The 22,187-nt window shown below is 37.7% G+C and overlaps 1 protein-coding gene across 2 annotated transcripts in view; it reads right to left on the bottom strand.

Annotated features, from left to right (window-relative positions):
• Positions 1-1,553: 1,553 nt before the first annotated feature.
• LOC134211808 (uncharacterized) overlaps positions 1,554-22,187 on the bottom strand; it is a 156,616-nt gene continuing 135,982 nt past the window's right edge. For both annotated transcript variants that reach the window (XM_062689069.1, XM_062689070.1), the window contains 4 exons: positions 15,846-16,288; positions 11,815-14,150; positions 5,463-5,649; positions 1,554-5,401 (listed from right to left, as the gene is read on the bottom strand). In XM_062689069.1, coding sequence (XP_062545053.1) covers positions 5,006-5,401; positions 5,463-5,649; positions 11,815-14,150; positions 15,846-16,288 — 3,362 coding nt within the window. In that variant the 3' untranslated portion in view covers positions 1,554-5,005. The remainder of the gene's footprint in view (positions 5,402-5,462; positions 5,650-11,814; positions 14,151-15,845; positions 16,289-22,187) is intronic.

Raw genomic sequence — 22,187 nt, 5'->3', positions numbered from 1 at the left:
TATAATACGAAGGAGCATATAATCCATTATACTCGTTGTTCATATTGGGGGAAGCCCATATGGCATAATGCCATTTGGACTAAAGCCGTTTGGCATAATGACCATTTGGCATGATCGTTGAAAAGAGTATGAAATGCAATGGGTCGTAAGAATATATGATTTCCATTTTTAGAAGTATGTATTTACCTGGAATAAGACAAAAGAGTAGATGACTCCTTCTTCAAAAGTATGCATTTGGAAAAGGTAAAAGAGTAAATCACTCATTTTTTTAAAGTACGCATTTGCCCGGGATAATGCAAAAGAGTAGATGACTCCTTCTTTAAAAGTACGCATTTGCCCGGGATAATGCAAAAGAGCAGATGACTTCTTCTTTAAAAGTATGCGTTTGCCCGGAAAAAGGCAAACGAGTAGATAACTACTTCTTCAAAAGTATGCATTTGCCAAGGAAAAGGCAGAAGAGTAAATGACTCCTTTTTTAAAAGTACGCATTTGCCCGGGATGAAGCAAAAGAGTAGATGACTCCTTCTTTAAAAGTACGCATTTGCCCGGGATGAAGCAAATACGAAGTATTTAGTCTAAGCTAGGAAATGGTGCATTCTGGGGTATGGTATTCTGGGGATTAGGACATTCTGGGGAATGTCTTTCGGGGGATGGAGGCATTCTGCGGAATGTCTGTCTGGGGATTGTGGTATTCTGGGGAATGGTTTTCTGGGGAGTAGTGCATTCAGGGGAATTAATTTCTAGGGAATCACTTTCTGGGCAATGGGTTTCTGGGGTATGACATACAATCGTGAAAAGACGTATTGCTGCTGCAAATAGGGCGTTCTATGGATTACACAACCAGCTTAGGCCCCGCAACATGCAGACGGAAACGAAATATGCTCTATATAAAACTCTGCTTCTGCCCTTTATGGACATGAATAAGCATGGACGTTAAAAGAGGCGGACCGGAGAGCTTTCGGGGTTTTCGAGCGAAGAGTGCTGAGTACAATAGTCGAATGTCGGAAGAAAGAATAGCGAAAATAATATTCAACAGAGAACCGGATAGAGGCCGGCGACCTCTTGGATGACCACGAATACGCTGGCTGCACGCGGTGGAATCGGACCTGGGGACCCGAAATGTTCGGGGAAACGGGGAACGACGATTATGGAGCTCTACAATACGCCAGGCATAGGTGTATCGACGCTGTAGCCAACCTGATATCAAGGCCCAGAATTTCCATAACACGAAAGCTAAAATAATTTGAGCATATGTTTTGGTGTTTTTTGTCAAATTATTTTTATTATTTATATTTACAAATTACGTATTGTATTGTAGAACAAACTCCCTGTTATGGTCAATGTTTCATAGAGTTCAGCATAATTTATGACGATTTAACTCAAAATTGACTAAAAGTCAAATGGGACACTTATGTATAGTGTTCCATAAGGTCCAGAATTTAGGGTGGCGATCTCTCCCTTAGTTAAGATCATTTGGGATAAGTTGATATAATGGAAAATTGAATTTTATTGTGAAGAATTGACGTGATCTAACAAATGAAAACAACAGAAAATCGGTCGAATCATCGCCATTTTTATTGATCCAGCTAATCCTTACAACTGACTAACAGTAATAACGCCTCCCTATGAGGATCTCTTTTTTTAAGACGTTTTCGTTGAGTTCCTCTATTTAATGCGTTGAATAATAAACTGTGTAAAATTGCAAGCATGGGTATAATATTGTTGTTATTTCAGTTATTATAATGATTCTAATGGGGTATTAAATTATATTTCAGTTCCATTATTCGTTCATTTTAAAAATCAGTTACTATGAATAAACAACCAAGCGATAAGTAGATATAATAGTCCTGTTTCTTACTTAGTTTCAAAATAATCATTCGATTTCAAATCATGTGTAGCAGTAATAATAAACATTGTTATCCTCTCGCTTTTCCAGTCTAAGGTTCTCTGTTCTTTTCGTTCTTATGTGATTGTTCGTTTTGGTTTACTTTTGTTCGAAAGTAAGTAGACAATATTTTTGCCAATAGATATCTACTATGTCATCGCACGAGTTTATCAAGCGCAAGATAAATACTTTGATTATATTAGCTACATGTTGTATGAATTGGTCATTTTTTCGGTAAATTATGGATAGGTATATGTATGCAATTCCAGTACGTTCATTAGCTCAACGGATAAAACAGTAACATTATTGACTTCTAGCAACAAAATATTTGCAAATTATAGCTTGCAGAAAAATGCGACTCATTCTGATTCTTCACTCAAATCAAAGTTGAACTAATTTTTCAATCAAATTTTATTTGAATGCTCTTGTGGATATCGAGTTTGATTCAAGCAGTATTGCTATGCATGCAAAACATGTCACCTAATCTTTTTTTTCTTTGGAGAATAGCTCCTAAAATGATGGACATCAATTTCGTTTCATAGCCTACACCTTAAATTTAATGTAAGCAAACAAAGAAAACAAGTATTTCACAAATGGCATACATGGTGTTATTAGCTTTCTTTTCGCTATACAGCATAAGGGATTCCTGTGTTATTTTTGTGCGTTTTTAAGATATACATATAAGCAAACTTTGTGAGACTAGCTTACGGGTTTGAATTATGCTTCAAGTTGAAAATAGAAGTCAACACTCACAAATAAAACATGTATAATGTTTACAACACAGCTGTGCTTAGGGTCTGTCTCATTTGGAGAACTAAACTAAAATCAAACTTAAAAGTGGGTTATTCGATAATTATTGGAATGTCACTTTTAAGCTTAATTTCAGTTTAATTCTCCAAATGAGACAGATCCTTACTATGCATACTTCTATTGTTGCTTCATTATGAAATGGAAGAAAACTCGTTTTTCGCGAATGCTGACTTTGTTTTGCAACTGCAGGCATAGTATTTCAAAGTCATTGTTTTGACAATCCATGAAACAATCATCTATGATGATGCACTGATGAAATAACGATTCCCACAATTTTGACGAAGCAAATTTTTTGTTTGATTAGCATATTTATTATTATGGAAAATAAATTACTAGCAAATGTATATAAATAAAGAATAGCCCCTCAGAGCACTATTTATTGCAGAACACTGTAAGTCTATTAGTAAGAGGATTTCGCTGTAATTGTTTCGTTCATCGAATTATTAACAACTATAAGTATACGGTGCATAATTTACGTTCAGTGCATAGTAAGCATTATGTGTAAAACTTTCACCACGTAGAATGCGACATGGTCACAAGCAAAAAAAAAGGTTCAAATTAGGAAGTGTTAGCAACGTCTACAAAATTCCATATTTAAATTCCATCAAAAGATTAGAAGAACCAGGATTTCTTTGATCATTGTCGGGCTAATCAGACGCCTGTATGTGGAGAATTGTTTGCGATTGATTAATTGAGATTGTCGAACAATTTAAAATCGAGTTTATAGTATTGGCGTGGAGAATAAATGTGATTTGGGGCCAAAAAATGTCCCTATTAAAACTTTAGAGGTGAATTCCAAAATTGAAAATTGCAGTTTTTATGTGGATTTTTAGAGTTCTTCGCTCAACATAGTTGATTAAGAAAAAAATGGTACCAGTGCTTTGATTTCTGTTTTTAAAAACATCCTAACATTTTTATGAAATTCTACACGAAATATTACCTGTTACTAACAGAAAAGGGTTACATAACAGTAATCTGAGTAGTAAGAACGTGCTCAAATAACACATAATTGACGAATTGAGTTTTTATGCATTTTGTGAAATTTTCCGCCAATTAAATTTGTTTTAGCAGTCTAGACATTTAAAGAATCAAACTATTTCAATGAAAGTAACACATCTGTCAGCATTCCATTATTCAAAATGAACAAACATTACAGCTCAATTAGTGAAATGTCATACTTTTTTTTAGTTGGTCAAGCCAATTTCTCATGGTTCCAGTATCACTTTAAATATTTCAAAACTAAACCCCTGATGAAGTTATTTAAATGGTAACAAATTAAAGACTTGAATTGGTCGTAATCATGAAACAGGAATTATTAGAAGTTGATTTGAAATATTACAATCTTAAAATTAAAATGGATTAGAAGATTAATATCAAACAGAATATAGAGGATCAAACAGGACTAAGGACTAATTTCTTCACCTCCGCTTAACTCGTGAACGGTGATTACCCGTACGATTAATCTTGGTGCTCTTAACGAAGATGAAATCAGCCTTTGGTCATATTGTATTTATTCCGCAAGTACATATCTGGAACCTAGCAGCTTAGCAGAATTACTGAAAAAGTGTCTTTAAGTAATAGATAAATGATATAAACCAATCACTTCACATTTGAAAATAAAGCGTTCGGAATACAAAATACCACAAAGGAACCAAAGCCACATCTACCATGAGGGGATATTAGTCAAGAGATCTCTGACACTTTACCGTTTTGGCATCACAAGAGCCAAACTGTGTAAGCAATATAAAACGTGCAATTTGGTTCAACACTCTTCTTTGATACCTTTTAGAGAGTAATTCTCCATTTTCTTTCCACTGGTTTGTTGACACTCTAGGTCTAATTCTAAAAGCAGAATGCCGTGCGCATTTGCGGTTTCGACTATTCTCACTCGAATCGATGGGGCAATCCAAATGGTTGCATTCGACAATAAATTCTCACCTCGTTCGAGTAACATAATTTTTCTCTATTCGTAGAATTAGCCCAACTATTCTAAATTTACTACTTTCCTACAACAAGAAAGTCGATAAAGCAAGCCTTTTGAAACATTGAACAGTTCGCCTCAATTGATTCTCCATCTTTTCCTGCCGCCGACACACTGGACTGGAGTCGAACCACACGACGACTAAACATGCATTAATTAGTATCACTGTGTGTGTCTGTGTGTAATGTAATTATATTGAAGATTCTATTTCGTCCCTTCGAACATATTATATAATAATAGTTTGTTTGCCAGTTACACATGCAAATCTGTTGTCACAAAATAAAAAAATTGTATAAAAATAGTTTGCAACAAAATTAAGGAACAAGAATTTAGTCGGCAGCCGAATCGATCACCATCATCGGTGAGTCGATGCCATTCTTCGTAATAAGATGATTGTTATCATTTTTCAACTGTTTATCAAAATCCAACAAATCGTTGGCAATGCCTTCGGCGTGTAAAGCTTTGGAGTCATTGACATGATTGGTAGCTGCCACCTTTGTTGTAGCGACGGCTTTTCCAGTTGATGTAGTTTTAGAGGTCGTTTTCGTAGCAGGTGATGATACCGATTTCTTTGCAGGTGATGCTGCGGTAGTTTTTCTCACTGTAGATACGGTACTGCTACTACTTAGCTTCGAAACGGTGGATGTCCGGCTCGTAACAGAGGTAGCTTTGGTAGCAGTGGATGTAGCTGTTCTAGTTGCTGTGGTTGTTTTGGATGCTGCCGTCTGGGCGAAAGAAAAACAAGATTACAATTTGTTCGATTTTACATTCTAAACGAAACGTTACCCCAACAGTGCTCACTCTTTTGGAAACAGTGCTCGTCGGCCCCTGGTTGGTTTTGTTTGCCACCGATGAAGTAGCGGACGTAGTCTTGCTTATATTAGACGGCATAGCTCGGGGCTTAGCGGCAGGAACAGTGGTCGTAGTGCGAGATGAAGCGGAGCTTGGTTTCGCTACTGAGGATGCTGATGACCTAATAGATGTAAAAAATATTAGTTTAACTTAATAGATTAATAGATAATATATGAGTTAATAGATAACCAAACTTTTGAAAGAAGTCTCAAAGATCCATAGCATAGTGTTATACATCAATCGACTCAACTCGACAAATTGAGGTGGGTTGTGTGTGTGTGTGCAAAAATGTGAGACACACTTTTTGATACTTAGCATTATCCGACATCGTATTTTACATGGAATTTAAAAAAATATATGTATATATTTGAAATTGCAGCAATGCATTCAAATTAACGCATAAAAGGTAATTATCTCTGCTGAAAGTCTCGATAATAAAGACAAAAAATAATAATAATAATTATTATCTCTTATGTATATTGATCAATTGATTAAAACCGCCATATTCTTTGTTAACTCCATAATCAGGGCTTTAGTATTCGAAACAACTTTGTAGAACTTTTTTTTTTGTTCTTGTTATACTCAACGCATCCCCGGGACGTGTCCATTGATCATCCATTGATTGAATAAAACTAGACAATACGTTTACACTGCAGGCTTGAATTATCTCAATTATTCATGTTACGAGCACTGTCGTGAATTGCATATTTGTCCCATACGAATATCCAGCAAAGATGGGACAGATATGCGGTTACAGGCAGTATATTCAAATGTCTTCACATAGAATCAAATGTTACGCACAGCGTGACGATTAATAGTTTATGAATCTTCCCTTAGCGGTTTCAATCACGTTGCTCAATACGTTAGTAGTTATAAAGTTCGTTAGATGCAGAAAGACTGTGCTGTAGAACAGTGCTGATCAACGTACGGCCCGCGGGCCGGATACGGTTCTTGGTTCCATTTTTTGTGGCCTGCGGCATGTGAGAAAACATACTTCATAACCGGCCCGAAAACTTTTCTATCTGACTCGAGAATCTCCCTCTTATTATTTATTAATAAAAACTGCAGGTTTATTACTGATTAAAAAAACAAAATCTGGGTAAGCACGGAGTCGAATAATGCAGCACGGGCCAGTTTTGCTATTAATGAAATTTTGGCTGTTGGCGATATCGTGTGGTCTAAAGAAAAAAGCTCCTTCCGTAGTATTAGTTTCTCGTAAAGCACGGTGAAGAGTTAAAGTTCTCACAGAAGATTTGAAATCTACGAAACGTGAAAAAGGTACCTGCTTATTCTACCTGCTCGCAATCGATGAAAATACTTAATGTAAAAAAACCACATGTAGCTGTCTTCATAAGGGGAATTTATGATCATCTTCAAATCACAAAAGTTAATTTGTGATGTTTCTCTGCACATTGCATTTTGATGTGCAGAAACGATCAATCTTTGTAATGTAGTGTCGTTCGTTATTAAGAAAATCAACTTAACCTACGCAAGGAAACTCAACCACCACTAATTCCAAATTATATGGACGGAAATGGGCATGAGCATGAACATTATGACCGCACAATTCGTAGTTGCTACTCCGTGATTGAGTGAACATGCGAAATTGTACATAGAACACTATACATGGGGCTTGGGATTAGCTACTCATTCTCAATGTACACGTTTCGGGAGCTCAAATATTTAAAGTCAATAACGGCGCCGTCCACATCCTTACGGTCATAAAGGAAGGGAAGGATTGTTAACCCGACTCTCGTTGCAACTAAAGACCGAGTACACCTCTGCATCTTCACGATTGTCTTGGGATACAATATTGTTTTAGTTACATAGGATAATTTATCTGGATTCACTTCGGTAAGCGACTCGCGACGAGTAAAAAGTTAAAACATGCACACCCGGTGGCAAATGGAAACTAAGGAGAATCGCGTTTTTAACGAACTATTGAAGATCGCGGTTGTTTCGACCGGAGCAAAACGCAATACATGCGCATGAGCCACCGAACACCAAACAGATAATTTACCATTTTCGCGACGATTAAACTTCTTCTTCTTCTTCTTATTGGCATTACATCCCCACACTGGGACAGAGCCGCCTCGCAGCTTAGTGTTCATTTAGCACTTCCACAGTTATAAACTGCGAGGTTTCTAATCTAAGCCAGGTTACCATTTTTGCATTTGTATATCATGAGGCTAGCACGATGATACTTCTATGCCCAGGGAAGTCGAGACAATTTCCAATCCGAAAATTGCCTAGACCGGCACAGGGAATCGAACCCAGCCACCCTCAGCATGGTCTTGCTTTGTAGCCGAGCGTCTTACCGCACGGCTAAGGAGGGCGACGACTAAACACGCACTGTATTTACTTGCTCGATGGCTACTGCAAACTCACTAATTCCAAATTATGTTGAAGGAAACGGAAGCAGAACATGGAGATTTGTTGTGTTAGTTCGTTGTCTAACCCATGGTACCTTGAGAGCGAAAGACAATCACACTATTTTTGTAATATAAAGCAAAACCAATGTTCAAGCTGCATGAATTTGATTGGGTGAGTGGCTTGGCCTTTATAGTACATGTCACCAAACATCTCAATGACTTGAAGATTAAGCTGCAACTTAGGGATCAACACGTCGAGCTTTTAGTATCCAACATGCAAACTATTGAAACAAATTTGAAACATTTGGACACATTTGATTGTGGAAAACTGATATATTTTTCTAATCCGGTAGAAAACAGTTCTCGCAGCCTCGAGGTAGTTTTCAAGCTTATTCGCAAATGTTTTTAGAACACAGATCCTCAACACCGTTTACTGATGTAAATAAGGTACCCCCGGGGCAAGTGAAAATGCGGGGTAAGTGGGTACTATGACTGCAGAATAAACAATGAACGTTTTTGATGGTAACAATGTTCTAGGTTCTTGGAAGATGAAGCAGAACTATCAACGAATTCACCCGACACAAAAATATGTATTTGGAATCAAAACCATTTAAGGCACCATACTAATGCTATTGCTTGATCATGACTTTTAATGACCTGTTACGTAAATAGATAAAGAAAATAAGCACGCACAAAAAAGATTGTTCATACGCAATAATATTGTGTTTAGTTTTTCTTTGAAAAATGTTTAACCATTGCTAGAGATTCAAACAGCCATCCAACTCAACTACTGCATCGTTTATTTCGTAATATCTGAGACATCGCAAATTTCAACTGGATGCAAGGTATTTTTGTGAAGGTGCTCAAAAAGGATGACCTGACTTTATGCAAGGAATTATGTTGCTGTGTACCGTACTCGAAGTTCTGTGCAAACTTATCCTAGCCTGAATTAAGGAGAAGATCGATGCGACTCTCCGGCGGCAGCAGGCCGGATTCCGTGCCGGAAAATCCTGTGTGGACCATATTGTCACGCTCCGTATCATTCTGGAGCAGGTCAACAAATTCCAATTCTCTTTACTTGATATTCATTGACTACAAAAAAGGTTTCGACCATCTCAATCACGAGAATATGCAGGGCGCCTGAGACGCAAGGGGGTTCCTAAGAAAATCATCGGCCTCATCGAGGCACAGTACAAGGCCTTCTCGTGTAGAGTGCTGCACAATGGGGTCTTGTCCGACCCTATCAGGGTCGTAGTTGCTGTGAGGCATGGATGTATTCTATCACCGTTACTGTTCCTCATCGTAATTGACGAGATTCTGGTAGGTGCGATTGACCGTGAACCAATGAAGCACCTAAAGCACCTTCGAATTGGCTGATGACGTTGTACTCTAGTACCACGCTAGCGAAACATGTATCCTTGGAGGACACTCAAAGGCTGCAGGTATATAACTCGGGCCTGGTGGCCTCACAATTGGATCTCAAACAACGAGCTCCATCGTCGCTGTCACCTGAGGCCGATAGCAACAGAAATTCGGGATTGGAAGTGGGGCTGGGTCGGCCACACCTTACGTATGGGGCGGAAACAAAATCTGTAAACAAGCATTAGACTGGAACCTAGCGGGACATCGCAGCAAAGGTAGGCCCAGACGCTCATGGCGGCGAAGCCTCAATAAAGAAAAAAAGTTGACCGAAATCTAACCTGGAAAGTGGCAACACGTTAAAGCTATAGCTGGACATTGCTCTGGATGGAGATCTTTCAAGTCGGCTCTTTGCACCACCGGAGGTGTACATGACCCATAAGTAAGTGAAATCAGATTTCAGAAATACGAGATACTCAAGGTTCCCCAAAACATTCTTGAGTTCAGCCCACATTATCTACCAAATCAACCAAGACATGCGCATCATGTAAACTCGATTTGTTGGATACGAGATGTTCAAGATACTCCGAAACGTTCTCGAGTTCAGCTCACGTTATCTACCAAATCAACCAAGACTTTTGCAATGTCCTCATCGTCGGTATATAGCCAATCCGGTTCAATAAGCAGATGCGCATCATGTACACTCGATTTTCTTGAATACAAGATGTTTGAGATACTCCTAAACAGGCTTGTAAAATGTCATCTGCATGTCATTTGACTAATTTGTTCATAACTTTCTTTAGAAGCAAAATTTCTTCCATAATTTTAAATGTACTCATAACGCTTGAGTAGGGTTATATTTTTGTCCAAGGGTACATTGCTCTAAGTATAACATCAAAGGCTGGAGAGTGAAAACTCTCCAAAATGTCACGTGTCATTTGACATAGGGGAAAGTGGGGCAAGATGGCCATCCTAAGCGGTAACCCTTGTAAAATAGTGACACTCCTTCAAATTCTGCTGATTTGTCCATGAAACACCTTTATGTTGACCCGTCTTTGACATAAGTATCAATAAACATTGATTAATAACGTTTCAGTATCTTATAAACTGGTTTTAAAAAAGCTGTTTTTATGATGTCTATATTTACCATATGGGGCAATATGACCACCCCCTCGGGGCAAGACGAGCATGGACCAAAAACTATATGAAAAGTGTGCTAAATTTATTTAGAATAGGGGACACATTTCTTGTACTTCTATATGGATTATGCTCAAATGATGCTTCGTTTAAAAATGTCGTATTTCATGTTGATTTTTTGACAACTGGCACTACGACAATATCAGAATTTGCCTAAAACTAATTCCTACTGTTAAAACCATATCCTTTGTTTTAAATCATCTCTGATTCACGCAGAAACTATTTTGATCATTTTTTAAATGCATTTAAGGGTTAGGCGACTCTTGATCCTGGAAATGACGTTGTTCCTAATACAGTTGGCAATACCGTCCCAAGTCGACGTATATCCAAAGATTTATATCCTATCGAACCTAATTACTGTGAATCTCCTCAAATTATTATTGTATATAGGCTATAGTTATATAAAAGCTTCGGTAAATATCAATTTGTCTTGAAAAATGAGTAATTTAGGCTTCAATTGTTAAATTATGTAACTAGAAAATTATAGGAAAATTCGAATTTCAACTAAACAATCTTCAAATCAATATTACAAGAACAAGTGAGGTTGTCAAAGTGCATTTTTCAGTTGTATAGCCCTTTTACATTATTGTGAACCATCCCTTGTAATAATAATGTGAATATAATGCTCACTAAAGGCATAATTAACTTTGGCTGTCTTGCCCCATATGGCCATCTTACCCCACTTTCCCCTAATGTCATTTGAATGACATTTTGCCTCCCACGCCCCAGATTACATATTTACAGCAAAGTCTCGTTAGACAAAGTTGTAGGCCCATTTAACCGCTATAAGTTCGTCATACAACATGAATTGATAGCTACCTTCTGAAAAAAGTTCTGGGAAAATTATACAAACGAATGCAAATGACATTTTACAACACTGCTCCTAAACGTTCTAAAGCTCAGTCCGCAATATCAAACAGATCAACCAAGCCAAAAAGTCATCCTGAAACTAAACCCTAGGTATCCAATATCCTAGGTATCCAATTAACACAGACGAAACGTCACAACTTTTTTGTAGACATTCCAGCAATTTTTTTTTTGCATTGTTTGGGTTGGAATAAAAATGCAACAATAGTGCTGTCCAATGAGCAGCTCGAAGTAGCTCGAAATTGTTCCCGTCCTGCTCGTTCTTTTTTGTCAACAAATGGGCATGAGAGGGATGGGAACAACTTCGAGCTACTTGGAGCTGCTCATTGGACAGCATTGATGTATGTTTACCTATACTAAATTTTATTAAAAAAAATCTATGCGATGCAGCAAGCGTGGAAGTAACCAATCGGACCCATACTCTGCACAGTTGTTTGAGACCCCGAAAAATCATTGATTTATAGAGCATATAATCGAAAAAGCATACTTACTTAGTTGTAGTCGTCAATGGTTTCGCTGATGTCAACTTCGTAGTCGTTCCTTGCAACCTTGCACTGGGAGCGCTGCTACTACTGCCTGTTGTGGCAACGTTTTTAGTGGCTGTCGACGGCTTGAGAGTAGTTCCTGCTAATGGTTTCCTCGCGGTAGTAGCTGCCTTGACATCACCATTAACAGCAGCTGCAACTGGTTTCTTAGCCATTGGAAGTGCCTTCTTTTCAGCGACTGCACTTCTACTCGCTACTGTACTAACCGAGTTGGGGCGCGTATTTGACGGAGCTGTCGATGGTTTCGCCGCACCAACCGACCTGCTGGTAACAGTCGAAGAAGCTTGGCTTACTCCCGAAGCCCTCTTAACAGTACTGGCGGTATTTGAAAGCTTCGAGGTAGTTGTTGTCTTAGCTGTTTTCGGTGATAGTTTTGACGATGTAGGAGTTTTTTTGTCAGCGCAAGATACTGACGGCTTCAAAGATTTAGTTGTTGTTACTTTAGTCGTGCTGGTTGATTTGGTAGTTGCTGCTGACACCTTGCTCGCCGTTGTCTTCAGTGCAACCTCTTCAGTTTTAACATCTTCCACTAATTTTACCTCAGAAGTTGCTTCTGCCTGATCTTGAACAGGGGTGACAGCGCTCAATAGATTATCAACTATTGCAGTTTCGATTGAGTCGTGAAGTAATTCTGTGGGCAGATTGTCGGTTACAATTGCGATTTTTTCTTCCTTGGCAATTTCTTCACCGACTGGTTCACATTTAACGGGAGGTTCAGCGAAGAAAGAGGTTTGCGAAGGCGAAGGTACATTCAACACGCTTTCATCGGTTATAAACTCATTTTCGCCAACCACCTCTTGCTGCACGGATTCCACAAGTGGTGATACCAATTCTTCTGTCTCTGTAGAATGTACATTGTTGTCATCTTCTGTTGCAGATGGAATAAACAATTCAATGGGTTGGTCTACAACCAAGGAATCTTCCAGTGGTTTAATTTCGTTCTGATTTTCCAAACTAATCAAAATGTCTTGATTTTGTTCCATCTTTAAATCCTCAGAATCTGTTGCCTTTTCATTCACGATCGCTTCTTGTTGTAGTTCGTCTTCAAGCAAATCATTAGTGGTAATTGGTTCAATTTGCATTTGGTCGACTAGGGCAGCAACATCGTTGACAACTTGTGAGGCTACAGCAAATATAGCAGCAGATGGTTCTTCCTGTATTTCTGTTTTAGTTTCTAAGCAAACTTCATCCTCCAGTGTTGCTTGAGGTTCTATTTCAGGTTCTACGAATTCTACTTTGTCTTTCACCACAACGTCGATATGTGGCGATTCTATCGGTGCATCTTCGTCACAAACATCCACCTCATTTGTGTCTACAACTTCATTTGGTTGGTCTTCAAAGTCTTCTTCTTCCGGTAGCACATGCACTTTGTTCAGTTCATCACCATTACTCAAAAGTGCTTCATCGCGACCTTCATAGAACGACATATTCATTGGGTCTTGATCCTTATTCAGTACGTTCAAAACATTTTGATCATTGGAAAGATCAGGACTTTCCTTAGGAACTATTTGCTTTTCATCGCTGTAATCATGATCCATCTTTTCATCAGCTTGCATAGCTTCTTTTAGATTCAGTTCTTGATAGGATGGCTCGCTTGCAGGAGAATGCGATCGGGCCGATGTCTCAGCATTGCCATTAATGTATTCCGATGGCTTCGCTAACTCATGTGGACGCTTTTCCATTTCATGCTGGAAATCATCTTCCTCTGGAACATCAATGTTGTCCATTGTTGTAGTACATTTTTTTGGGCTTTGGGCAACAACTGTATCATCATCAAGCAACAAAAAGGAGTTGGTCACCATAGTTGGTGCATTGGCAACCGGGCTGGTCGGATTTGACTTGGACGGTGAACAGATTGGAACGAATTCCTTTGCCTCGGGATTTAGTCTGGAAGCCATCTCCAAGCTAAGGCTATTTGGACGTTCAAGCTCTCCGTCCACGCTTGTTTCTGGTTCTTGATCCAGGCTTTTTTGCTCAGTTATGGGTTCTTCGCTATCTACAGTTTCTTTATTTTCTGCCGCAGCTTCAGTATCGTTAGTTGTAGCCGTCGCCTTTGCTAGATTTTCCGGGGGTAAAATTTCTTCTGTCGCAAGATCTGATGAAATTTCTGATAGCGTCTGTTCGTTGGTTATGTATGCTGGAACCGTTTCCTCCAACAGGATTTGTTCGGATTCCACAGGATGATCTTCACTGAGCAATCTGTGATCGACGTCCTCTGATGATACTGTCGTTTCCACGCTGGGTGATACTATTAAGGGGCTATCTTCCGTTTCTGCAAGCTTCTGAAATATGAAAAAAAATCAATATCAAAATCAATATATTGTTTCATGTTTACATTTAGCATTTTGAAAATTCAAAACAAATATTTAATTTGTCATTAACAAATATAAACAAATTTGTTTACGAGTTGGTGTCCCCAGATGTATGTATGTATTCCATTGATTACTATGATTATCGTGAGCTGTGGGTTAGTGTAAAACAAATTTAAGTTGCAAGATAAAGATTGTCGCTTCGGTTCCCTTTGTTCTGCTGTCCGAAACATGTCGGATATAGAACTGTTAAATCGTATGGATTTTTTTTCATCCTCCCTATCACAGCCAGCAAAAAATGTTCCGAACAACAACGACGACGACAATCTTCATCTTGTAACTAAAATAATAGTGCTGTCCAATGAGAGCTTGAAGTAGCTCGAAGTTTCTCCCTATCCTGCTTATGCCCATTTGTTGACAAAAAAGAACGAGCAGGAAGGGACCATCTTCAAGCTACTTCGAGCCGCTCATTGGACAGTTTTGTTAGTATTGATACAAAAGTTGATAAATACTACAAATAATAAGACATATAGGTACAACAACTCCCGTTATAAGCTTTGATCAAATTGTTTTAACAACAAAAAGCAATATTTGGCACATGTTTAAGGTTTTATTAGACTGCTTATACAATCAATTTAGTGTAAAAATTGTGAAACTATTGAAAACGATCAAGTAACTAAACTTTTTTTTCCGCTTTCCACTAATTGTTGGCACGTCAAATAACTTTTGTTATAGCATTTGTCTCAAAGGTAATTCCTTCCTATTGAAATCTTTGAAAAAAGTCGTGGGAAGGAACGGGTTAATGCTCTCACTGTGCAGGTCCCTACCTATTTCTTGGCTTCCTGCTAACCATGGCAGTTATGCACCACCACGATTTCCGTCTTGTGATGTGCTCACGCTAACCTACTTTAGTTAATGCCTCGACTCTGCTAATCGCATATAAAGCTTTAAGTTAAACTTCATCAAGAGTGTCGCCAATTACCTCAAGCGTTACATCTTCCGCGAACCCGGAACATCATCACACCGACCGGGAGGTTATTTAAACGTAATTTATCATGATATGCTGGATGTAGAGAGTCGACTGTATTACCAAATCCTGCTCGTTTACTTTACTGAATGAAAACAGCGTATACAATATTCCGCAAAAATTATACTCTACTACAGTCGACTCTCTACATCTCAATATTCTATCCCTTTGTCGATGGTTTGCTTGGTCCCTTCAATCTACATACATTTTTGCTTTCTACATTTCTATAACCTCTTTATCTCGATATTTTTTTATCTATTTTCTGGTCATATTTTGTTCAGGATTTTCTTTCCCTACCTCGATTTATTCAAAATTCCTCGGTTCAATAACAAACACATCAAAAACAAGGAATGACATTTGTTTTGTTGTCGTTTTTCTTAGCGAAGAGCTAAGAAAAGCTAATTGCCCATTACAGTTTTCCTCCCGTTAATCGATCTCTCCTTATCTCGATGTTCCTTTCAATATCGAGATGTAGAGAGTAGTAGTATTAATATTCCTAATACAATCTGATCCTCAAACATGTTTCCAGAAAATTATCACGATTGATTTGTATAACCTACTTGATCATGGATCACGATCTCTTCCGATAGAATGTGTAGTCACAAATGTTAAGAAATAGGTGAAACCTAACCCGTATTTACCTGCGTAATTATAACTGCCGGCTGTTCTTCTTTTTCCACAGAAGTATTCTCCTCTAAACGATTCTCATCTGGAACGTTGGGATCAGCAAATTCCTCGAAAGCGTCTGCTGGCTTGCTTACTTCCAAGTCCTTCTCTTTCTTTTCGAAAGTATCTTCTTTTTCTGTGTAGTTTGTGAATGAAAAGTCCAACAGTTGCGAATTTTCGACCTGCACTTCAGTAAGGGGCTCTTGCACTGGATCTATTGGTTCACTTTCAACAGGTGATGACTCTTCGACGCAGTTCGTTTCATTTAGGTTAGTATTTTGTTGAATGTTGCTATGTAGATTAATTTCCGATTTCTTGTCGCCGCCCTTTATGTAGTTCCATTCGTCCTCTTCTTCTTCAGTGTCTTCACCAACACTTTCTTCCACACATGCTGTGTCAGTTAGGAGCGTTGTATCAACTGGAACAGGAAAAATTACAATGGAATGTTATTTACTTAAGAGTGAATTGGACACTATTGAACGAATCCCAGCTAAGCTTAACGTCTGATGCATGTCGCCATCAGAAATGACAATGGGGTTAGATTGGTTTACTTGAAACGCTTGGGTTACAGATTAGGGATCAATTCCATCACATACACCTAGGCCTTAAAACAGGTTTAGGCATTTGAATAAACATCGTTCAAGATTACAGCGGAGCTGAAGAAATTGGTCCTATATCTATTGTCGCGTAATAAATTAAATATTTGAATGGCCAAAACTATATCGCAGCACTTATTTTTTATTTTTTTCAATTTTAAAGATAATTAGAGGCGTAAACAAATATGGGTTGATCTTTGTAAATTTATCTTAAATAAGTAATTTGGCCGTGTGTTAGAAAGAGTACCTTATAGCTCCTGGCATTCTAAACTTTGGTACAACCATATAGAGCTAATAGTTGTTTTGGTTTGCAAATCTATCTATTCCTGGAAACTTGGTCGATGCTGAACCCAGTGTGAGTCTGTACAATTTGATCAACACCTCTACTATGCGCCAATGACAAACAGATGACAGGTGTGCTAACCCACCCTAAAGTCAATCCTCCATTGAGTCAGTTGGCGGGACAGTGTGTTCACCCGTGGTATATCGGATGTTTGGAAAACCACGTTAAGCTGTATTTTCTTTCCTTCCTGCCAAGCGCCAAAAGTTGACTTGAAATAAATAAATGCAAAGGAATCTCTCAAAGTCACGACCTTGGGCTTGATTGACCGCCCGTAGTTGCTTCTCTATTATTACCAGATCTGCTGTTTTTAGCATTAGCATTAGCATTGAGCAATTCGCACAAATTCGTAGGTGGTACAAGCCAAGACTATTGTATGAGAGTAGCATCACTTTCATCCGTTACCACAGATATTGATTTGAGACTAATCACTTTCTATTAGATGAAAACAATGCACTCTACAATAGTCGAGATCTGTCCTGGCCACGTCCTTGCGAATGCTGAGGAAGGGGAAGGATGGTTTGTTGGACACCTACTTAAGAAAGATGTAGAGAACTCTACGACCTCTCATAGATGCCACGGGAGGTTTTGGGTTTGTGTGGAAGATTATAACAGTTGGAATCGTTTTGGTAGAACGTGAAACACAGAAAGAACTAAGATAGAAATACAAAGTAGGAAAGGGAGGAGCCGGGAATTGAACCCACTACCTCCTACTTATGAGGCCGAGCTTGTCTTATTACCAGATCTGCTGTTTTTGTACAGATAATCAACAAATGTTTAGGGCTAGCACTCATGCTTAATGCACAAATACAGGCGATCTCATTCGTGGTACATTCGGTTTCCACTGGCAGGCGCCAGCCATGTCAGAATGCCAGTCAATGTAGGGAAGCAGAATGTACCAATGGACATACCACGAGTTCAAGAGGAATTTGATTGGAATTTTTGGAGAAAGTTCGAGGCAAGAGTTTCGTCTTGGTTAACGGGTTGTAAATGCGATGGTATTCTAATCAAAGATAGCTTTTTCTTGATTTCCCATACTAACAGTTACTGTGAGAACAGTCAGATTTCAAGGTTTATCACGTGATATCATATATGTGGAATATGTGTTAATGTTTTTATGTTGCCCATAAATATTTTGTTATTAAATAATATGTGAATAATTATGTTATGGAAGCGTACCATTTTGATTGCTATTTATTATATCAAAGCCCATTCCCTGCCGTTGCAAAAGATAGTGTATGCTCTCGTTACAAAACTCGATTTTTCGATATAAACTTTTTGCAACTGGATCCTGCCTCATCCAAAGACAATCAGGACAAAAGAAGGAAATAATATTATTCCCGCCCGTTAACGTTTCGGCGTCATAGCATGCTGAACTTTGGTTGAAAAATGGAAAAGCTTGAAAACTTAAATATTCATAAAAACCGATACTGACACTCTTGAACAGGGTGTCTACTCATCTGTGAAAACCAAATTCAATGATTTTTCAAGGTTTTTCCAGGTGTTTTACATTAATTTCCAGGTAAAAACAAACGTGCCATATATAGATTTTAGCAGCAAAATAATCAATTCAAAAAGTTAATATTGCGAAAAATATTTGTTTAAAGAATTTGTTGGTGGCCTCACAAAAAAAAAGTTGTAAATTACTTAAGAAATTCCTTCGCAAGTTTACCCAGAAAAAGCTTCAGCCATTCAATTAAAATTTCTTCAGGAAATTCCTCCAGGTATTCTTTTGAAAATTTCTCCATAGATTCCATCGGAAATCCTCCGGATTTTAAGAATTGCTTCAGAACTTCCTCCAGGATTTAATTCAAAAATTTCTCTGCTAAAACTTTAGAAAACATCTCAAGAAATTGTTCCGGGAATTCCTTTAGAGATGCATTTGGCGATTCCCTTAGATTTTTTTTTAATTTCTTCAGGTGTTTGTTTGAAAATGTCTTGTGAAAATCTCTCGGAAATACCTTTATAAAATACTTTGCAGATTTCTTCAGATATTCTTCTGAATTTTTTTTAGGAATTTCTTTGGAAATTTATTTAAAAATTCTTTCGGAAATTTCTTAAAATTTTATTTCAGCTGTTTTTTTTTAAAGCTTAAGAACACTTCTTAAGGAAATGTTCCGGAAATATGTTTGGGAATTTATTCAGGAAATCCTTTAAAACTTCTTACAAAAACTCCTCCAAGAAAGGTGTTGATGCGAAAATATGAGATTGCTGGATCCATGACGTTAGGCATAATACCTTCTTTATGTCGTGGGCTGTTTTTGGGGCATTTTATGCTTAACATCCTTTAAGGCTACCTTACACCTCGGGAAAAATCTCCGCCGGATTTTGATCCCCATGCATTTAAAATGAGACCAGGATTTTGATTTTCAGTGTCCAAATCCTGAAAACATTGCATATGCAAAGATACATGGGGAAAAAATTCGCCAACCAAATTCCTGAGGTGTGAGGCTACCTTTATGCCTAACATATTCATGCCTAACGTCCTTATACCTGTTTGCGTGACCAACATCTAGTTTGATTGGACCTAGCAGCCAAGGTACCGATACTATAAGTGTCAAACGGCAAACTTAGAGCCTATTCAGATTACGCCATTTATGATCATAAATATAATGATAAACAACAACCTAATGCCATCAATTTTCTTTCTCAGCTTTAACACGATAAATAATCTAATCGTAATCTGAATAGACTATTGAGCCTATTGAAGCATATTCTGGCAGAATGATTTCAATGGTTACAGCGCCACTAGCGTTCTATTACTGCTTTACTGTAAAAACCTTCGTAAAATGCTTTTAGGATATTCTTTAGAAATTTCTTGGGATTTTTTAGGAACTCATTCAGAAGTACCTTGAGGAAAACTTTAGAAAACACCTGGAGGAGTTTTTCCGGATATTTTTTAATAATTCTTTCGAAATTCTTCGAGAATACCTTTAGAAACTTCTTTGAAAAATCTATTCGAGATTCCTTCGGCTATTCTTTCAAGAATTCCTTTAGCAAAAAACCTTCACAAATCAATTTACAAATCGGGAATTTCTTAAAGAAATCATACGAAAAATCGTCCGGGAATTTTTTTTGGTTTTTATCTTGGAAATTCCTCCAGAAATAATCTACAAAATTGCTAATCTTTTTTATGGACACTATTTTGGTGATGTCTTTGGAAAATTCCTTAGAAAACTGATCCTTAAATTCCTTCGGAAGTTCCTCCAGGAATTTCGTTGAAAAATCCTAACTAATTTAGTATTTTTAAATATATTCCTAAACAATTTCCGAGGGAATACCCAAAAGAATTTACAAAGCAATCCCTAATTGATTTCCCGAATGAATTTCTAGATTTCACCAAGAATAGCTTCGGAAATTTTCAAGGAATTCTTTTTAAGATGGCAAACCGTTTTTTGTGGAACAACGATTCCTTAACGTTCACTACATTTTCAATAGATTGATTGGTATATCTATTCCAATTATTTTAAGGATTTTTTCATCTTTTGAGAAAATTTCACTCATTATCACCGGGTATTGAAATTTCCCTGATTATGTCAGGAATTCCCTGATAATTCCAGGTATTTTCCAGGTGGGGAGAAATTCCCTGATAATTCCAGGTTTTTCCAGGTAGTAGACACCCTGTTGAACTTTTTTATGGATTCATTGTAGCGTTCTATGGAACAATCAGATAAGGGCTGCCATTTGTAACGATTTGTACTCAATCTGTTTTTATCCGAATTAACTCAAATTCGCAAAGGACACTCAGCACATGAGAATGAATGAGAGTGGTAGAGCAAAATCGTTTCAACTATGTGTTTTAACGTTTGTTTGATACATTAGTCACTACCACGTCACTACTATAACTAAACTATACTGCCTGTAATCACATATCTGTCACATATGAACAGGAAACCCAGCAAAGATGGGAAAATATGCGAATACAGGCAGTATACTTATTACTTAACAACAATTTAAAGGTTTTTGGATCCAATGTGATACATTTTTGATTGCAACTTGAAAACAAAGTGTACAACGTCATTAAAAACCTACAACACTTTTTGATTTTTTGTACATTTTTTAACACCTTCAACGTGGATAGCAGAAATGAGTTCATCGCTTCACCATCCCAATGCTCAAACGTAAAGAACCGAAACCTTGCTGGTGACTCGACATTGTTGTTTCATAAGAGCGAAAGTCGCAAACATAAACCATGACTTTTTATTCGCAGATTCCATTATCCACTTTTATCCCATAGAAGGCGCGGTGTTCTATCACTTTCTCATAGTAGTGAACAAGCAGCAGTCTTTATTTTTGAGGAATTTGCGAAACAAGTATTTGTTTCGCCCTTATGAAACAACAATGTAGTATTGCACTGCATTCCCTGTCGAATAACGTGCCGTAGCAACTTTAAAAATGCCGTGAATAATCAGTTAACATTTAATTTAAAGCTTGTTATAATGCAATTAGATTTGCTGATACACCTTTTGTTCCTTCTTCGACTGCGTGTAGTAGTTTTGTTAAACTATTTGATCCACCTTCACGTATTTTATTTGTTGACGCTTCGTTGCTTGGAAGAACGTTTTACCATTCTACTAACAAGTAATAGTTATAGTGTATTCAGACCATGGTTAGAAAAAAGTACCTAATATTAGGTACTTTTTACTCAAATCGTAAGTTTAGCGTGAAAACCCAAAATAAGGTATATTTTTCTTGAAATTAGGTGAAAAATTACATAATATTGTGCCAAATTTACCTAATTTTGAACATAAATTAAACAAAAGGTAAATTTTACTTAACTTTTGTAACCATGAGATTAACTTAACGTTGGGTTTCCACACTCGCCCTTGTTGAGTAGTTCTGCTCTTCATTTTATTACAACAAAGGGGAGAGGAAGGGAGATGCAAGAGAAAAAAGGTACTTTTTTGTAATAGTGCAGCATTGATTTTTTTCAATTTCAATGACGGACGTCACGCGATGCTTATATATCTCCCCTCACTCTCTATAAAAACTTGAATGATGAAAGACATTCTACAGTAATCTCGCCGATTTTTATTTCTGGTTAGAGCTTGAATGTGTGCAATATCTGCTTTATTGTTTCTATTTCCACTTACAACTCAGTGATTAAAGAAATATGGTTGAGGGGCCATCCACAAAGTACGTCACGCTCCTAGGGGGAGGGGGGGTTGCGAGCAGCGTGACGACTCATACAAAAATTTTAGAGTTTCAATACAAAAAGTGTGACGAAGGGGGGAAGGGGGGTTGAAAATCGCCAATTTTTGCGTGACGTACTTTATGGATCTTCCCTGATTGGTCTTCTAGTCATTGTTCTTTGCATACATCTATTCTAATAATTTAGAAATTTTTATTTTAAACTGAAGGATGTCGACATGCTATAGTGC

This window comes from Armigeres subalbatus, chromosome 2 (assembly GCF_024139115.2).
Source record: "Armigeres subalbatus isolate Guangzhou_Male chromosome 2, GZ_Asu_2, whole genome shotgun sequence".
In the NCBI taxonomy this organism is placed as follows: domain Eukaryota; kingdom Metazoa; phylum Arthropoda; class Insecta; order Diptera; family Culicidae; genus Armigeres; species Armigeres subalbatus.
Note: the sequence above shows the minus strand (reverse complement) of the source record. Positions and strands in the feature narration are given on the sequence as shown.